At 33.4% G+C, this 20,937-nt stretch overlaps 1 protein-coding gene across 1 annotated transcript in view; it reads right to left on the bottom strand.

Moving 5' to 3' along the window:
- LOC131855363 (uncharacterized) overlaps nucleotides 1-20,937 on the bottom strand; it is a 79,251-nt gene that overhangs the window by 10,059 nt on the left and 48,255 nt on the right. Inside the window, exon 3 of the mRNA XM_059206620.1 lies at nucleotides 7,362-7,457. Coding sequence (XP_059062603.1) covers nucleotides 7,362-7,457 — 96 coding nt within the window. The remainder of the gene's footprint in view (nucleotides 1-7,361; nucleotides 7,458-20,937) is intronic.

The raw sequence follows: 20,937 nt of genomic DNA, 5'->3' as shown, positions 1-20,937 counted from the left end.
TACGCAGACGGAATCGCGGGCACAGCTAGTAAAAAAATAAATGGTAACAATTGCTTCTCTAGTAACATGCAAACTATTATAGCTTCGCCCGCGGCTTCGTCCGCACAATGAGATAGCCAATATATCGTTGCAGTGATTTCAAAGGTGACGGGCCTGTTTGGTGTTCAGGAAATTGGAATCATCATTTTATTTATACAGAACTTAGTATTGGAGATTAACGGCCTTATTACAAAAAGATAAACCTGGTTTAGCACTAGTAATAAACCATTCACCAATGTATTCCTTATTACAAAATGAAGTTTATCTCTAAATCGTGATTCGTCTATGGTCTAAAGTTAGACCTGCGATGCCCCTAGTTTAACAGTGGTCTAAATGCAAAAATACAAATTCCATTTTAAAAATTCTATTGTAAGTTGTAGTTTTTGGAAAAATATTTTAACTAAAATTGAAAATATATTAAATAAACATTTTTAAAGCAAATTTTACGACAATAAAAGTATATAAAAGACGTTATTTGTTATTTTTTCACTCATTTGACTTTGAAATAGTCACTATTCGACGATCCAATGATCCAATAAAAATACCTCGCCGTTCCTTTTCTCCGTCCGGACTCCTACTTGTAATTTAAAACTGATTTTAAGCCTAATAGTACATTAATCAATATTATATATTAATGAAATAGTTATAATGAATACATAGATATATAGAAATAAATTTATTTTTAGTTTATACATTTTTCTTTGAACTAATATTATTTTTGATCTTTTCAGTTTTCTGGTAAAATGGAACGTAATTGTACGGTGACAGACATGAGTGACTGATTTCTGTATGGAATACATAATGAACGATTTAACTGTAGTACTAAGTAGTCCTCTGTTAGATCTGGATTCGTAATAATGTTAGGTTTATTCCAAGTATTAACTTTAGGAATGGTTTAAACCACGACCATCTAGACCACGTTTCGTCCGAGTTTTAACAGATTTTTTGTAATAAGACCGTAAGAGTTCCTGTTGAGGAATATTTCTTTAGTAGTTTTATAGATAGATACTTTTAAGATGTAATGTAATGCGTAGAAATGAGGATAATATTTTAAGAAAGGTGTTACATATGAATTTGGATGGTTATAAGGGCAGAGGAAGGCCGAAAAAGAGATGGATGGACTGTGTGAAAGATGATATGGTAAGAAAGGAAGTAAATAACGCGATGACTGCGAATAGGAATGAATGGAAGCGAAAAACATATTACGCCGACCACAAATAAATGGGATAAGGAAGAAGCAGATGATGATGATGATGATGATGATGATGATGATGATGATGATGATGATGATGACTTTTAAAACGATAATATTATTTCTATATTTTCGTGTTTAAAATATCACATTCGGAGAAAGATTTTTATTTGAGAATCGAAACTGTGATAAGGAGACGCCCTTATCACAGTTTCAATTCTCTCAAATGATTTCTTATTTCAAAATTTAAGTTATCTTATATTTTTTATTAGTGGCCAGTATTGTGGAACGGTCTTTGCTCTAGTAGGTAAGTTAGCTTTGTGTAGGTTATACAACTAAAACATATATTTATTTTTTGTAATGTTGTTCGGAATACGAAATAGATACAAATTCATTTATGTATTTACTATGGAATTTATCAAAATCCTTTCTTAGGAGATGCCTACGTCATAGTAGCTTTATGCATGCAAAGTCTCAGCCCGATTGGTTTAAAATTGACAAAGTTTCATACAAACTTTCATTCCCTATTTTATCCCCTTAGAGGTAGAATTAATCAAAATCCTTTCTTAGCGGATGCCTACGTCATAACATCTACCTGCATGCCAAATTTCAGCCCGATCCGTCCAGTGCTTTGGGCTGTGCGTTGATAGATCACTATGTCAGTCACCTTTGAATTATATATACATATATTTAGATAAACTCTTGGTTCTATAAAAAAAACTATACCAAAGAATTTACTTTCTTTTTTTTTATTTACTTTTATTTTAATTTATGTGTTTTGAAAAAATAAATGGTAACAATTGCTTCGCTTGTAACACGCAAACAATGAAATAGCCAATATATCATTGCAGTTATTCCGAACGTGACGGCCATGTTTGGTGTCCAGGAAATTGGAAACATCATTTTATTTATACAGAACCCAGTATTGGAGATTAAGATTTCCTGTCGAAGAATATTTCTTTACTAGTTTTAATAGGCGCTTCTTCCTAGTGTTGTTATTTAAAATGCCTCTCCTAGAGTAACATTTGTTTACTAGTGTTACTATAGAATATGTATATGGGAATAGAATAAAAAAATCCTTATTCAAAATTCAAAATTCTACCGCTTATTCTGAAAGCCAAATAAATAAATTTTAAGCACTTTTGAATAGTCATATGTTTAATCTACCGCTCATTCTGAAAGCTGTATCATCACAAGAAGAAAGTGCAAGAAACTCGCGTGTAAAGTAATAAATTCTTAATTAAATCGAATAATATTTTATTAATATTATAAAAAGTTTGTGAGTATGGATGGATGTTTGTTATTCTTTCACGCAAAAACTACTGAACGGATTTTGATGAAACAACTTCGGAAAAGAACGTCCAAAAACTTGCGCGTAAAATAATGATTAATTAAATGGGATAATATTAAATGACATATGTATATGCCAAATTTGAAAAATCGTATCAAACAGATAATGTTGGTTTACGAATCAGTACTAAGAAAAAAAAGGAGTGAAATGAAGTGAACAACAACAATAATAAATATAACAACAATAATAAAAGCTCATTGTACATAAAAAAAAGAACAGATAATTACAAAAAAGAAAGAAAGAAAAATATGCGAACAGAATTCGGCCTTATCGCTCAAAGTGATCTCTTACAGACAACCTGGGAGATAAAAGTATTGGGTGAGGGAAGGTAGGTGGCGCACTATGAAAAGGGAGTTCAATATTATGAATACTAAATACATATACCTACAAATACTAACGGTATATATATATAAATAAGATACACATACATAAATAAAATATATAAAAAAAAACATGTATCACGAAACAAACCATTAAAGAAATATTTTTAATTAGAGAGAAAGTGAGATTTGACTAGTTTTGAGAAATGAATGAAATTGAATGAAACAAAGAAAGAAAAATATTTTATTCAAAAAATCTTTATTGTTCTCTGCACGGAGAAAAAAACAAAGATTTACATACAAATTATGTAGAAATATATGAATATGTATAAACATACAACAATGAACAAGAAAAAGAGGCAACAAAGGGTGGTGGAACAATGTAATCGTCCATATATTATATAAAAAAAATTGTTGAAGGAAGGACATATACGATTTCGTCTAGGAAGAACGTCTTCAACACTGATCATCACAAATGTAGCAAACTTTTTCATATTTGCTCTGAAATGTCCAGACGTGTAGTCTATAGTTTAATGGCCAGATACTCTAGACTAGATAATAATGCGTTATGTTGAAAAATAATGATTTCTTTTATTGAATTGCAATTGTTTGTAATTTTATTTAAATATTTTAGTCTTTAATAGCACATTCGCAGCGTCCCCCTTTGTTTTGGTTTTGTTTTTTGTTTGTTTTGGTTTTATTTTTGTTTGTTGGTTTGTTTTTTTTTCAAAATTTACTTATTTTACTTTTTTTATTAGTGGCCAGTATTGTGGGTCCCCCTTATAACAGTTCCAATTCTCAACTGAATTCTTTTTTCAAAATTTGGGTATCTTATATTTTTTATTAGTGGCCAGTATGGTGGAAGGCTCTTTCCTCTAGTAATCTAGCCGGTGATACAACCTATTTATTTGTACTATGCATATAGATAATATAGCGTTCGAAATAAGAAACAGATACAAATTCAGGTATATTTATAATATCTTTATTCTATAATAAAAAAAAATACCAATAGATTTATTATTACTTTACTTTTTTTTTAAACTTTTTTTTTTAATTTAAATTATTTTTTTTCCTGTCAATGATAACATCTCAATGCAATGTATGCAAATATAATTAGTTTAGTGTGCAAACTATTATTATAATTTTCAAGTACAGTTTTAATAGTGCATTGTATAAATTCGCAAGTATATAATGACATTGTTAACGAGAAGGATTACCGTTGTCAATCTGCGCTAAAGTGGCAGATTAGCAAATGAGACCGCTCACATGCAATTAGCGATTAGGGTTGTAACTTCATGTTTGTCAGCTGCCATACAACAGGGATGTAATATTTTTAAACAACCTATTTTTTTCGGACTACTATTAATGCTGTTGGCCGCAGCTGGCCTTCACAGCTTGGACGATAGGGGGCGTGTGCAGATGTCACTTTAAACCAAAACGGACTTTTTTTTTTATGGATGATAATGAATTGGGGCTCCCGCCTGCGCTAACGGTTTAAGCTGGCGGGACACCAGTGGAGGATGATAAGATGAGCATGAGGTCAGGTCAGATAGCCCATCGTGAAAAATTCACCAAGAATTTATCACGATGGTTTCCAGGGGGACCGCGTGGAGGTCAACCTGATATGGTACATTGCTAGCAATAAGATCATCCACATTACTAACAATCCTCTTTCTCCCCCAAGGACAGACTTATGAAGCGGCTGAAGGCCAACTTCGTCTAACGGATATGACTTTACTTAGTATAAGGGCACCGCTAGTGGCCCGAAACATGGCTCAGGCCATAATCCACGTTTGAATTAGACGGCGAAACGACGGATCTATCGACGGGCTTTTAATATTTTTTAGAAATAGAAATAATCTTTATTCAAATAAACTTAATATAAGCACTTTTGAATAGTCAAGTTTTTTTATTCTACCGCTTATACGGAATGCAGATTTATCACAAGAAAAATAAGCAAGAAACTTGAGTGTTGCTCTTTTAAATAAATATTCTCTTTTAATTAATAATCGACGGATATTTCCCAACCTTTTAAAAAAATTTCAACTTTTTTTTATAATATCTGTTGCGTTCTTTGTGGGGACATCCTTGTGGCCTATGTCTTATTGCAGTAGGTGTATTCTTCAGTTTTTTTATGTTCGATTTCAATGTTCAAAGTCAAAATAATTTATAAGACAAATGTTTATAGCGTGCGAGGAATCGAACCCGAGACCATGAGAATCAGCGGTGTGCTAAACCGCTAGACCATCGAGGCCGTAAGCCGATTTATTGACAACCCTAACTGAGTTAAGTATGTAGATCGTCCCGTTTTAAGTTACTCGGTCGCAGTTTCGAGACCGTGCATTGTAATAAATAGCACGTGTTTTAAATAAGTGAATCCGTTAAACGTTATGTTCTTACGGCCTCGTTGGTTTAGTGGTTATACCCCATACATCTGTTGGTTGCGGATTCGACTCCACGCACGTTTCATGGGTACGCTTGTTTGTATCGGTCTGGAGGTTTCTAAGTATGTTTTAAACCTTCAGTTATATGAAAACTATCAATAGGTCTTTTATATATGCACTCCACGTTTAAACTTAAAACTAGATGTATAACTAATTTATATGAAGGGGAGACCTGGTGTCTAAGGTACGGGATATAGCTTAGTTTGGGCTCCAGATTTCCCACAAATTATATTTGTGATTTTTATTTGTTAGCATTTATATAATAAAACTGGAATTATATAATTTGTGGAGATGAAATAAAATTTATTTATTCATTATTATTAATTTAAAAATATTAAAAAACATTCATTTAGGTGATGAATTTGCGTTCCGAATGAGTGGTAGAGTCAAAAATATGACTATTCAAAAGTGCTTGTACTGAGTTTATTCGAGTAAAGATTATTTCTATTTCTATAAAATGTTACAATAAGATACCAAATGTTATTCTAGAGGGATGTTAGGGAGCTTCGTAACTGTAACCAAAACTATCGGATATCCGATATAAAAAATATTCGTAACTGTAACCAAATGCGAAATAAAAGTTTCGGATAATATCGGATAGGGTCGGAGCCTAATTGAGACACGATATGTACCCATTTTATTAGATATTTGTATTTTACTTTTGAAATTCTATAAAAAAATTATATCCGTAACCGAAATTATCCGAATCTAACGGATGATCCGAAATAATTTCATATCCGCATCCGTATCCGGTATAATAATCATTCCTATATCCGAAACCTATCCGTATCCAAAATTTCATATCCATAACATCCCTGTTCTGGAATTATTTGAGCCTATTCTTGGTGCTATTTTAATATAGTAACAAGATTATAAATTTATTAATTACATATTGTAATTTAAATATTATAATGAGTGAATACTGTCATCTCTTAGCTCAATCTTCTTCGCTCAAATGCACTCCGTACTGACGGTAGATTTTGACATATAGAGTCTGTATTATAGATTTACATGAATAAAGATATTTTGAATTGTGAAGGAGAATAGCAGTGAGTTCTAGTAGGTGGGACTAAGGTATCCGCGCAGGCAACTTTTTATAATTTATCTCAAAGACTAGCTACTCGCCCCGGCATTGCACGGGTGTACATTAAAACGTGCACTCTATCTATTAACAAAACCGCTTCAAAATCCGTTGCTTAGTTTTAAAGATTTAAGCATACATACGGACAGACAGCAACATCGACTTTGTTTTATACTATACTAGCTACTCGCCTCGGCTTCACACGGGTGTACATGTATTATATATATAAACCTTCCTTTTGAATCACTCTATCTATAAAAAAAACCGCTTCAAAATCCGTTGCGCAGTTTTAAAGATTTAATCATACATAGCGACAGACAGGCAGTGACAGCGACTTTGTTTTATACTATGTAATGACTAGCTACTCGCCCCGGCTTCGCATGGGTGTATATATATTATACTCGTATATATAAACCTTCCCCTTGAATAACTCTTATCTATTAAAAAAACCGCTTCAAAATCCGTTGCGTAGTTTTAAAGATTTAAGCATACCTAGAGACGGACAGTCAGCGACAGAGACTTTGTTTTATACTATGTAATGATGCTGATGTATCTGCTTTATTTATATCAGCCATTTACAATGCCTCTATTTTTTTTATTGGGTCGTTTGGGCTATTGTCAAGTGCACGGACCTGTAGCACTGCGACCTATATAAATCTATTGTGCACAATGCCTCTAACTGCCCCCGCTAGGTTTATAGTCGTGAAGGTATATAAATAATTTACCTTTCAATTGATCATCATCATCTGCTTCTTCCTTATCCCATTTATTTGTGGTCGTCGTAATATGTTTTTCGCTACCATTCATGCCTGTTCGCAGTCATCTCGTTATTTACTTCCTTTCTTACCATATCATCTTTCACACAGTCCATCCATCTCGGCCTTCCTCTGCCCTTATAAATATAACTTATATGGCTGATATAAATATAACTTACCTTTCAATTGATCTAAGTAAGAAATTTGTCTGTCGCCGTCCATTGGCACGGTCACCCTCATGACCTCAGGCGTGCATTCGATTTGAGACTCTGAACCTGTAACAATAGAATTGAAATTTTACAAACAATTCTCAAAACTGAAAAAACATATAGTCTGATTACTGTGCGAGGAATGGAATCCGAAACCATCGGAGGTAGTGCGCTAAACTGCTGGACTACCGAGGCTGTCATTATACAATACAATATCCTTGCACAATTTACACAGCGCCATCTAGTCCCAAGTTAAGCTGAGCTTGTGTTATGAGTACTGGATAACTGATACAAATATTATACATAGATATTTTTTTTTGTAAATGCATACGTAATATACATAGAAAACACCCTGACCGATACAAAAATCATACACATGAATGCAAATGTTTGTGCCGTGCGAGGAATCGAACCCGCGACCATCGGATGTGAAGCGGTGTGCTAAACCATACACCTCTGAGGCTGCCAATTATATATAAGTATTATTTATTTGACGAATATTAAATAATGATTGCATCGTGTTAGGAACCGAACCCGCGACATTACGAAGTAGGTGCTAAACCACTAGATCACCGAGGCCGTCACTGTATTGTTGTTACCTTCGAAATGATTCGACAATTCTCACATTCGTTGAACGACATGGGACCTTGCAGATACGATGATGATGTAAGCTGTGCGTCATGTACCACAGAGGTCAGTATGTTTGAAACGAGTTTATTAGGTTTTAACAGACTACACAAGTATTGCAATGTCTGGATTATCTACAAATTTTAAAAACTAATTACTTAAACAATGGGAATGGTGGTTAGTAATGAGTTTTGGTTTGATTTTATTTAAACCGGGTTACCTCATAAAACTAGGGTTTAAATAATATCAAATCAAAACTAATCTATACATATAAATAAAATAGAGTGTCTGTTTGGTAATATTGAAATAACCGTTGTTTACTACACGCATATGAATATAAATACGGTACATACACTAAAATAACATTTTTTACAATTTTTGTCTGTCTGCCTGTTTGTTTCGGTTAATCTCTCAAATGGCTGGACAGTTTCCGATGGGACTTTTTTTGGCAGGTAGCTGATGTAATAAGGAGAAACTTAGGCTGCTTTTATTTTAAAAATCTTTTATTTTCGAGAAATAAAGTTAATTTCCGGGTGCAGCTTTATTCATATAACTAGTCTGGACATAAATACAGTTACATAATTTTTTTTTTCTACTTTTTAATTATTTCAAATTTCGAACATGTATATTATTTTAAAAACTTATTTCGATTTTGCGACTTTTCATATATTTTTCGTGTTCATTATCAAATTAAAATGTGGGATGGGGTGTTAAAGAAAATAAGATTGCAGTGTTCGCCTTGCACAAAGTGGGTATGGAGCCGTCATTCATATTCCAGATATTTCAAAAGCTTGGTATCACCCGTATGTTCGTATATCTAACTATCAACAAATACAACAACACTTTGTCTGTCTGTAGGTCGTATATGAATGTCAAGTTTTTGTATTAATATTTATTCTCTACCGGTACTGTTTAAAGAAAATTGCTTGGCGGATGAAATAGCTGAGACTGAGTTTTTTTTATGGATGATAATGGAATGGTGGGCACCAGTGGGTCCAGTGGAGGATGATAATATGAGCATGAGGTCAGGTCAGTTTGCCCATCGTGACAAATTCACTAAGAATTTATCACGATGGTTTTCAGGGGGAACCGCGTGGAGGTCAACCTGACATGGTACATTGCAGTAGTAAGATCATCAATCCACATTACTACAATCCCCCGCTGAGACTGAGTTACCTATGCAGACGAATTTGACAAAGTCTATACTGGTCAAGTAATTCGAGATACAAAATTACTACCCGTGCGAAATCGGGGCGTATAAGTGAGCTATAAATTTCAAAACAATAAAAAACTAAAAGTCTACACTCGGCTTTAAAAAATCAAACGATAAAGGCCCGTTCACACGCGACGCACGCCGCCGGACCGGAACGGACATCGAACCTGCGACTGGCGATTGTAATCGTGGTCATCTCGACCTATAACACCTATAGAGCATGTTATATAATTAAGCATGGTTTAATTAAATTTATGTTAATTATAGTGTGGTAAAGGGAAGATTAATTGAACATTTTTTTTAACAATAAAATCCATTCATTTATAAATTACTAGCTATTCGCCCCGGTTTCGCACGGGTATACATATATTATATATATAAACCTTCCTCTTGAATCACTCTATCTATTAAAAAAAACCGCTTCAAAATCCGATGCTTAGTTTTAAAGATTTAAGCATACATAGTGACGGACAGACAGCGACAGCGACTTTCTTTTATACTGTGAAATGATGCAGAGCTTGTGGCGAATTTACTATCATCGTGCGGCAACACCGTCGCCTAGTTACGATGAGGCAGGAAATAACAAGTTGTCATTCCAGACCGAATTGCCTTCTTGTACATATATTAATTGTAAATACTTCTATATTCATATATATATATTCATATGTAAATAGTCACGACTGGTTTCTATTCACCTCTTTCTTTCCTGCTGCTGCTACAGAGAACATTACAAACACAAATAATAGCGGCCCCATCTTAGCCACTAAAAGCTCTTGTCGGTGGATCTCTTGCCATTTCCCACATATTCCATCAATATTTTTAGTCGTTGATATAACACGACTCCAAGTTTTTCCTTAACCTGCTTGATATAGCTGTGTCTTTGTCTTACCCTTCCTCTCTTTCCATCTATATTTTTTTCGATAATATTATTATCAAAATCATATTATTATCAACCGAATAGATAATCCCGTAGTTATAGAACGTATAGTATTTAATATTCCACAGAATTACGTGAGAAGTGTCACACGTCATCGTGTCCGACTATTTGCAACTGCGGTACTCACAAGCTACGATAATAATTATCCCACTATGAGAGCATTATAATTATTAAATTAATTTTTATTTAAACTCCAAAATGCTGACGTATACAAAGAAACCTTGCCTTCCATAATAAATAAAATAGGAATATTTTTTTCATTGTATAGTTCAAGTAGTATATATAGTAAAGTATAATAGTTTTAAAATATAAACGTGTTGGCAATTAGCTACAAGTTTATATTGTGTTAATTAATTAAATAAATAATTTAATAAGTTTGTCGTGCCGTATCAAGTACCCCAACATTTTCCCCCGTCTATTCTTAATAGTATTTATGATCTGTCTTTTTTCTTTAACCCTTTGGAGTACTTCTTCATTTTATCTTTATTCAGCTAATTCTTCCCAGCCTTCTCCAACACCACATTTCAAAAGCTTCCAGTTTGTCCATACGATACAATAAGATAATTACTGTCGAATAAAAAGGATTCAGGCATATGTCTGTCTGAAGATATATGTTATGAAATCATGTGTATTGTATATTTATTATAGTTTAATATTATATTTAATTTGTATAATAATTCTTAAGCTTATATATTTCGTTATTTATGTAATTATATAATTTTAGAAGTATGTTTGTACGTTTATATATATATATATATATATATATATATATAAACACCTCTTTGGGCACTTTGTTGATCACGCCACAACCTAAACACTTGCCGATTCCACCTTTTGCACTGAATAACTTGACCTCTATCGCGTATATCTCAGGCGGTATGGCAACGTCGCATTCTATTTTGCGATGCGGCCATATATATTCGTCGATAGTACGATATACTCGACACTTTTTTTACTAATAATTCGTGACTGAATGGCTCCGAACGGCTAAATTTTTGGTATACACAAAGACTTTTTGGCTCTGAATATATTCCAAAAATCAATTAATTATGTTGATCACTTTATATACTCGTCCTTACTGCGATACTTACTTTCATCCGAATATATATAGATACCGTAACGGTCTATCAATTATGACTTTATTAATTTACTAATGTAGATATTTTATATTCGCAATGCTCCATACATGCAAGCTCCAGCAACGGTGGAGGCAGGGTCCCCCCTGCACCGTACACCGCACCCCGCGCACACAAACAAATTAGATATTTTTTGAATACACAAAGACTTTTTGGCTCTGTATATATATTTCAAAAATCAATTAATTGTGTTGATCACTTTATATACTGGTCCTTATTGCGATACTTATTTTAATCCGAATATATATAGATACCGTAACGGTCTATCAATTATGAATTTACTAATCTAGATATTTTATATTCGCAATGCTCCATACATGCAAGCTCCAGCAACGGTGGAGGCAGGGGGAGCACCGTACACCGCACCCCGCGCACACAAACAAATTAGAATAAATTAAATTCATAAGATTATTTATATATTTCGACTGCCTCGGTGGTCACACCGCTTTACATCCGATGGTCGCGGGTTCGATTTCTCGCACGGTGCAAACAATTGTACTCATCGGTCATCGATTGTTTTCATCGGTCTGGGTGTTTTATATGTATATTATATATGTATTTACAAAATAAAAATATCTATTTATATCAGTTCAGTATCAGTCTGTGTTAATTGTCCAGGGTTATTTATTATATTTTTATAAACGGTTATCTTTTTCCATCGCACCGCTCGCTATCGACAGTGAATTCATAGAAATGTCACTCTAAAAACAAAAATAGTTTTGTGTTTTGTATTTCAAATACTAAATGCAAAATAGGTATTTTCAAAATACTTTTTAAAAATTAAGTACCTTTTGAATTTTTGTCCAAACCTCAGATATTTTATTTATTTTAGGTATATCAATCATTACATAGTAATATAAAAACAAAGTCGCTGTCGCATCTAACAGTACATAAACAAAGAAAGAAGACTTTGGCTCTGATACCGTAACGGCCTATGAATTATGAATTTATTATACCTAATCTAGATATTTTATATTCGCAATGCTACGTACATTGTAATATCCGCCTCCATTCATTGTAACGGTGGAGGGACTAAATAGTTGAATAAAACTGAATAAGTAGTTGCTCCACTCTATAGGTACTGCGTCGTCGTCGTATGCTGTTCATTTTTTCACTCGTTTTGGCGCCAAGAGAGGGTCACATAGTCGTGGTCAAGTTAAGAACTTATAATTTAATTTTGATAACAATAGATACAAGTAAAAAGTAGGTATTATATTAATGTACGTAAGTACTGTACTTAAAAATATTTATTCTTTACTGTATGTACATTTGAAAAACTTAACACTTAAGGACTTGTACATATACACGTACATACTGCCATTTTCTCTTAAAGACATCCAGAGAAGCACTATTTATCAAATACGCGGGGTGCACCGACCTTTGACCTTATAACACCTGATTCGCGCGTAACGAATTACATTGCTACTTTTTGGTATTTTATAGTGGATATGTCACTATAAAATATTATTATTTCTTTAGATTATGACATAATAACATAGTTTACATGATTTTAAGGGAAACATACGATAAAAAAAAATCCCGTAAAATGTAAAAGATAAAAAATGGTTATTGTTGGTTATCCTTAAGAGATAGACATATACCATCACGGACTTTTTTGTTGACCTTATTTTGATACATCTCAAAGCACTAGACAACACGCATTTTCATTAAACAGTATTGTATTTTTTTATTTCTTTAACTTTAATGCACAAAAAAATTTGTAGGCAACCATGAGTGGTGCAGCGAAAGATTATTGGCGGTGCACTAATATAAATAAGAAATGTCAAAAAAAGATTTATAAAGATAATAAAGATAAGCAAAATATACATTTCTATAAAAAAATAACAATATACATACATAAATATATATCTAAATATAACCCATAAATGTATAAATATTATATATAAGTAAATACATAATGATCCGATAATCAAATTATAAGTACAGTCTCAAATTGAAAGTAAGAAAATCAGAAAATATAGAGAGAACTATATGGATATAACAGAAAGATGTGAAAAAAGGAGAAGGACAGTAAAAAAGTTACAAATTTAAATAATGTTCCCGCAATTTCTGTTTAAATGAATTTATTACATTATTATATATATTAGGCATACGACTAGCCTTATGACTGTTACTTTTTTTTTAATCTATACATCTATACATGTAAATAAAATTGGAGTGTCTGTTTGTAATATTGAAATAACCGTTTTTTACTACTTGCATATGAATATAAATACGGTACATACACCAAAATAACATATTTTACAAGTTTTGTCTGTCTGTCTGTCTGTTTGTTCCGGCTAATCTCTGAAATAGCTGGACCGATTTTGACGAGACTTTTTTTGGCAAGTAGATGATGTAATAAGGAGTAACTTACGCTACTGTTATTTTAGAAAAATAAAATAAAATTTCACGCGGACGAAGTCGCTGGGGCCAGTTAGTCTATAGATATACCGAGATTTAATGTTTAAGTTGCTATTATGTTGTTGACAAAATTTTACTGTAATGTTACTATTACGTTATCCTACACAATTTGTATTATTTTGGATGAATAAATAAATAAATAAATAATAATCTATACATCTATACATTTAATAAAAATTGGAGTGTCTGTTTGTAATATAGAAAAAACCGTTTTTTACTACATGCATATGAATATAAATACGGTACATACACCAAAATAAAATATTTTACAATTTTTGTCTGTCTGTCTGTTTGTTCCGGCTAATCTCTGAAATGGCTGGACCGATTTTGACGGGACTTTTTTTGGCAGGTAGCTGATGTAATAAGGAGTAACTTAGGCTACTTTTATTTTAGAAAAATAAAGTTAAAAACCACGTGGACGAAGTCGCGGGAACAGCTAGTGTATAATATATTAGAGATACTTACGTGTTTTTTTATTGATGACTAGCTGTACACGGGATTTCGTCCGTGTTGAATTTAACTTTATTTTTCTAAAATATAAGAAGTTAAATTCCACGCGGACGAAGTCGAGTGTACAGCTAGTTGTCGGTAGTCTAGCGATTTAGCTAGCACACTGCTTTGATTCCTGCTTGGTGGTCGAGGGTTCGATTCCTCGCACGCTGCAAACATTTGTATTCATGAGTATGATTGTTTGTAACGGTCTGGGTGTTTTCTATGTATAGATAATATATATGTATTTACGAAAAAAAATCTTTGTATTTATATCAGTACCCATAACATAATCTTCAGCTAGCTTAACTTGGGTCTAGATGAAGCTGTGTGAATTGTCCTGAGATTACTATTATTACTATAATAAATCTTTTCAAATCAGCCGATGTTTATTTTTGCCATAATACGTGCTGTTACCATGTGATAATATTACGTACGTACTTATTAAACTACTAACTTATTATTAAATTGTTTGTAACGGTCTGGGTGTTTTCTATGTATAGATAATATATATGTATTTACGAAAAAAATCTTTGTATTTATATCAGTACCCATAACATAATCTTCAGCTAGCTTAACTTGGGCCTAGATGAAGCTGTATGAATTGTCCTGAGATTACTATTATTATTAATTGGTACACAGGTAAACTACTAACTAGGCCATATTGGTGTTGTTTGTTATGGTGAAAAAACTAGTAGGTATATATATAAGTTACACGTACAATTTCAAAGACTTATTTCTTGAAAACTACTGGCTATTCTGAAATAAAACTTTAGTGTTTGTATATGTAATGTTTGCATATAAAATATGATTAAAGGTTACCAGTGTATTTACACTTTTACTGAACAAACAGAGTTGTTTAATACTGAAAATATTGTGTGGAAGGCATCAATTACTTTCAGTGCATGTATAGCTTTTCTCTTTTCCTAATTATTATTATTATTAGGTTTAAAGTGGTTGAATTTTACGTAAGGGGTTTTTATACATTATTTCTAATGTACCATTTATTTTAAGTTTTTTAAATTCTATTCATCGAGACCTATCTAATGAGTCCAAACACGATATTTCTGCTGTAAGTTTTCGAAGAGTATGTTCATCATCTGATAATACTGGTGCCAGCATGAAGTCAAGGTTAACAGATAACTAATTACTTTTATTTCGTCAAAATCTTTCGATTACGTATAATAAATTCATAATATCGCTACCTATTCAAATCAAAACAAGTATTAGGTACTTCATGTACTAGTATATAAATTCATCAACACACAAGTAAATGATTTTTAAATATATTCAGAGCCAAAAAATCTTTGTGCATTTAAAAAAAATGCCGATACGGATTCACTATTGCAGGAAATTGTTGAAAAAATATATATCGAGTATAGGTATCTACTACTATCGACGAATACATTTGGCAACAACGCATGGTCTCGGTCGGAACGGCAACATCGCATATTAGAATACAAAGATAGTGGTAGAACGCGGAACGGCAACATGTTGCCGTTCCGCCACGCTACCGTTATAGTGGTAGAAAGAGAGAGACAGTGGAATCAGCAATATCTACGGATCGTGGCTGGATCAACTAAGTGTGCAAATGTAAGTATATATATATATACTTACATTTGTCTTTAATTCAAAGGAAATATAAATAATGAACGCATCACATTTAAAACAGTAATAAGTACGTACGTAATATTATCACATGGTAACAGCACGTATTATGGCAAAAATAAACATCGGCTGATTTGAAAAGATTTATTATAGTAATAATAGTAATCTCAGGACAATTCACACAGCTTCATCTAGACCCAAGTTAAGCTAGCTGAAGATTATGTTATGGGTACTAGACAACTGATATAAATACAAAGTTTTTTTTTTCGTAAATACATATATATTATCTATACATAGAAAACACCCAGACCGTTACAAACAATCATACTCATGAATACAAATGTTTGCAGCGTCCGAGGAATCGAACCCTCGACCACCAAGCAGGAATCAAAGCGGTGTGCTAGATAAATCGCTAGACTACCGACAACTAGCTGTACACGCGACTTCGTCCGCGTGGAATTTAACTTCTTATATTTTAGAAAAATAAAGTTAAATTCAACACGGACGAAATCCCGTGTACAGCTAGTCATCAATAAAAAAACACGTAGGTATCTCTAATATATTATACACTAGCTGTTCCCGCGACTTCGTCCACGTGGTTTTTAACTTTATTTTTCTAAAATAAAAGTAGCCTAAGTTACTCCTTATTACATCAGCTACCTGCCAAAAAAAGTCCCGTCAAAATCGGTCCAGCCATTTCAGAGATTAGCCGCAACAAACAGACAGACAGACAAAAATTGTAAAATATGTTATTTTGGTGTATGTACCGTATTTATATTCATATGCAAGTAGTAAAAAACGGTTATTTCAATATTACAAACAACAGGCTTCAACATTCTCAAGTACCATAAAAAAGATGTTTTTATTAAAAACAAGGTGTTCCCGCGATTTCGTCCGCGTGGAATTTAACTTTATTTTTCTAAAATAAAAGTAACCTAAGTTACTCCTTATAAATCAGCTACCTGCCAAAAAAAAGTACCCTCAAAATCGGTCCAGCCATTTCAGAGATTAGCCGGAACAAACAGACACGCAGACTAAAATTATAAAAATAGTTATTTTGGTATATGTACCTTATATATATTCATATGCATGTAGTAAAAAACGGTTTTTTCAATATTACAAACAGACACTCCAATTTTTATTAAATGTATAGATGTATAGATTATTATTTATTTATTTATTTATTTATTCATCCAAAATAATACAAATTGTGTAGGATAACGTAATAGTAACATTACAGTAAAATTTTGTCAATAACATAATAGCAACTTAAACATTAAATCTCGGTATATCTATAGACTAGCTGGCCCCAGCGACTTCGTCCGCGTGAAATTTTATTTTATTTTTCTAAAATAACAGTAGCGTAAGTTACTCCTTATTACATCAGCTACTTGCCAAAAAAAGTCCCGTCAAAATCGGTCCAGCTATTTCAGAGATTAGCCGGAACAAACAGACAGACAGACAGACTGTACTATGCTATACTGTGTATTGATTGATATACCTAAAATAAATATAATATCTGAGGTTTGAACAAAAACTCAAAGGGTAATTTATTTTGAAAAAGTATTTTGAAAATACCTATTTTGCTTTTAGTGTTATAGTACTTTAACTGTTATGTTTTAAGTAACAATGTTTAATTATAATTAATACTACTGCACCAACACTCCGATCGTGCAAAAAAATTTGCTGTTTCATTATTTTTTAGTTCAATTAGTGGTCTACCTAAGTTCTGGGCTAAGGGGGGGAGAGTCATGACGCCCCCATGACTCCCATGACCTCCATGACGCTCCCCCCTGGATCCGCCGTTGCGTCTTCTCTTTATTCGCTCAGTAACGTTGTTACAAAAGAAAAGATTCCCATCCAAAAAATAACAAGTATTGAGTTTTGATCTGGAGTCACGTTACTCCAGACTGATTTCTATAAATATTTAGATTAGGTAGACTATTATTTTTGAAATACTAGCTAGACATTATTAAGTTACTGTAGCCATAATGTAGTAGCCCAAACGTGCCAATGAGGAAGCCCTTGGCAAATGCTGCACCCTGATTGGCCCGTTTGAATTGGATCAAGAACTGCTCGTATGCCAAAAAGGTGGATTTGTATAAAATCGTGTATAAATCGCTTAATTATTATTATTACTCGTCGTGACAGTTGTGGCTCAAAACGGATCAACATTTATATATGGTCATCTGGCATTAGATCAACAAAAGGCCTCCGGATCAACAAGTGAAAAAGGATCAACAAAAAACTACCTATACGGCACGTCTGAGCCACAAAGTGCCCAAGGGGATATTTATATATATATATATATATATATATATATATATATATATATATATATATATATATATATATATATATATATATATATACCTATATATTTTTTTACTGTATTATTCTATTTAATACCTGTAAAATTGCACCGCCATACTATCTCTGATCAACGTGATGGTAGACGGGTAGGGAATAGTAATAATAATCCCATCCAGACCCAAGTTAAGCTAGCTAAAGCTTGTGTTATGGGTACTAGATAACTAATACAAATACATAGATATTTATTCTCTTAAATACATACATACATATTATACATAGAAAACACCCAGACCTATAAAAATAATCATACTCATAAATACAAATGTTCGTGCCGTGCGAGGAATCGAACCCGCGACCATCGGACGTAAACCGGTGTGCTAGACCGCTATACCACTGCGGTCGTCAATAGACATTAAGTCCGCCATGTATACATTTCTGTGTGCAAAAGAATAAATAAATAAATAAATAACAATATAATTATAATTAAAAGTAATTTAAAATTTATCATTAATGATAAGCGGAATTATCATTATCATATACAGCCTCAGTGATTTAGTGGTCAATTATGTGTTTACAAAAAATATAAAAAAAAAAAATTATTACAAAATTTGAGCGCGTTTGACCGCAGCCTCATCTGATTTTAAGTGACGATGCGGTTTTTTTTTTTAATATGGATGATAATGGAATGGTGCACCCGTCTGCGCTAACGGTTTACGCTGGCGGGACACCAGTGGAGGATGTTAAGATGAGCACGAAGTCAGGTCAGTTAGCCCATCGTGACAAATTCGCCAAGAAAATTTATCACGATGGTTTCCAGGGGGAACCGCGTGGAGGTCAACCTGACATGGTACATTGCTAGCAATAAGTGCATCAGTCCACATTACTAACAATCCCCTTTCCCCCCTGACGATGCGGTTTAAGCTATTATGTTGAGGCTCAAATAGTGCCCATTTTTTATAAAATGGTGCCCCGTCTGCGCTAACGGTCTACGCTGGCGGGACAGAAGTGGAGGATGATAGGATGAACCTAAAGTTAGATCTTTCTTCGTTCTTAAAGTTAGATCATTTAGCAGTTTATTTCATGACTAATTCAGCGTGGAGGTCAACCTGACTATTTAGTACAATAGTCTCTACTTGATCAACAGTCCTCATTCCTAATACTCCCCTGTCCCATAAAAGTGGCTATTCATTGCAAGACCCAATATTGCAAGAGACAGGAATTCAGCTAATTAGGCAGGTAGTTTTTTATTTCCTCAAGATATAAAAATATCTTGAGGAAATAAAAACCATCGCTCCCAAGACTATCCTTCAATTCTTGTCCCTAACGGGCCTAGTTAGCGAATTTGAAAAAAAGAGAGCACAATAGAGCTATTTAGGTCGCAGTGCTACAGATCTTAGGACTTGACAATAGCTCAAAACCCTTAAAAACAAAAAGAATCCGGAAACCCTGATGCTGGGATACAGTTCCATTTCTTAGCTGCACGCATAAGGAAAGATGTCTAGTACCCATAACACAAGATCTGCTTATCTTAGGACTAGATGGCGGTAATGACCGTAACCAACCATGGGCTCAGGGTGAGGTAGCAGTCCTGCGAGGACCGATGGTCGTGGAGATCTTTGGGGGAGGCCTTTGTTCAGCAGTGGACGTCTTCCGGGCTGAGACGAAACTATACCCGCGATATTACCCTGATTTTGTTTCATACAAAACGGTTACACCCTTTAGCACTCTGTATCTGAATGTTAGTTTTTGTGTCGACTGTGGAATATAAACTTTCTTACGGATATTAAGTATCGTAGTTAGTACTTAGATAGTTTATTTTTTAGGTTTGGTTTGACCTTACAAGTCTGTTTTATTACGGTCATACCCATGATGGCTGTTTATTATTTTGTTATTATTATTCAATAAAACATAATACATAGATAATATGTATAATAAAAAAAATGTGACTATTCAAAAGTGCCTATATTAAGTTTATTTGAATAAAGAGAATATTTGAGATTACATTATCTGTCTGTACTCGTACATAAGCTATCATTGAACTTGTACATTATGATAACAAATCTTTGTGCGTAGAAACGATGAAACCCACGAGCCGTGACTAGTATGCGCCATGAACCGCGACTCGTGGATACACTTCCGTAGAAAATGTAGAATAAATACATTTTTAATGTAATCTTTTATATAGGATGGAATTGGAAGCATAGTGAAATGGATTTTTTTAAATTCTGTTAGGTCACCAACACAATTATATTATACTAGCTTTTGCTCGCGGTTTCGCTCGCGTTAATTTATCCCCTTAGGGGTCGAAATTATCAAAACCCCTTCTTAGCGGATGCCTACGTCATAGTAGCTTTATGCATGAAAAGTCTCAGCCCGATCGGTTTAAAATTGACAAAGTTTCATACAAACTTTCATCCCCTATTTTATCCCCTTGGGGGTAGAATTAATCAAAATCCTTTCTTACCGGATGCTTACGTCATAACATCTACCTGCATGCCAAATTCAGTCAGATCCGTGCAGTAGTTTGGACTGTGCGTTGTTAGATCACTATGTCAGTCAGTCACCTTTGAGTTATATATATTTAGATATAACATAATCTCAGGACAATTCACACAGCGCCATCTACTCCCAAGTTAAGATAGCTAAAGCTTTTGTTATGGGTACTAGATAACTCATACAAATACATAGATATATATATATTCATAAATACATACATATTATACATAGAAAATACCCAGACCGATACAAATAATCATAATGATGAATATTGTGCCTTGCGAGGAATTGAACCCGCGACCA

This window comes from Achroia grisella, unplaced genomic scaffold (assembly GCF_030625045.1).
Source record: "Achroia grisella isolate CSIRO2021 unplaced genomic scaffold, CSIRO_AGI_Agris_v1 utg1360, whole genome shotgun sequence".
NCBI classification, from domain to species: Eukaryota; Metazoa; Arthropoda; class Insecta; order Lepidoptera; family Pyralidae; genus Achroia; species Achroia grisella.
Note: the sequence above shows the minus strand (reverse complement) of the source record. Positions and strands in the feature narration are given on the sequence as shown.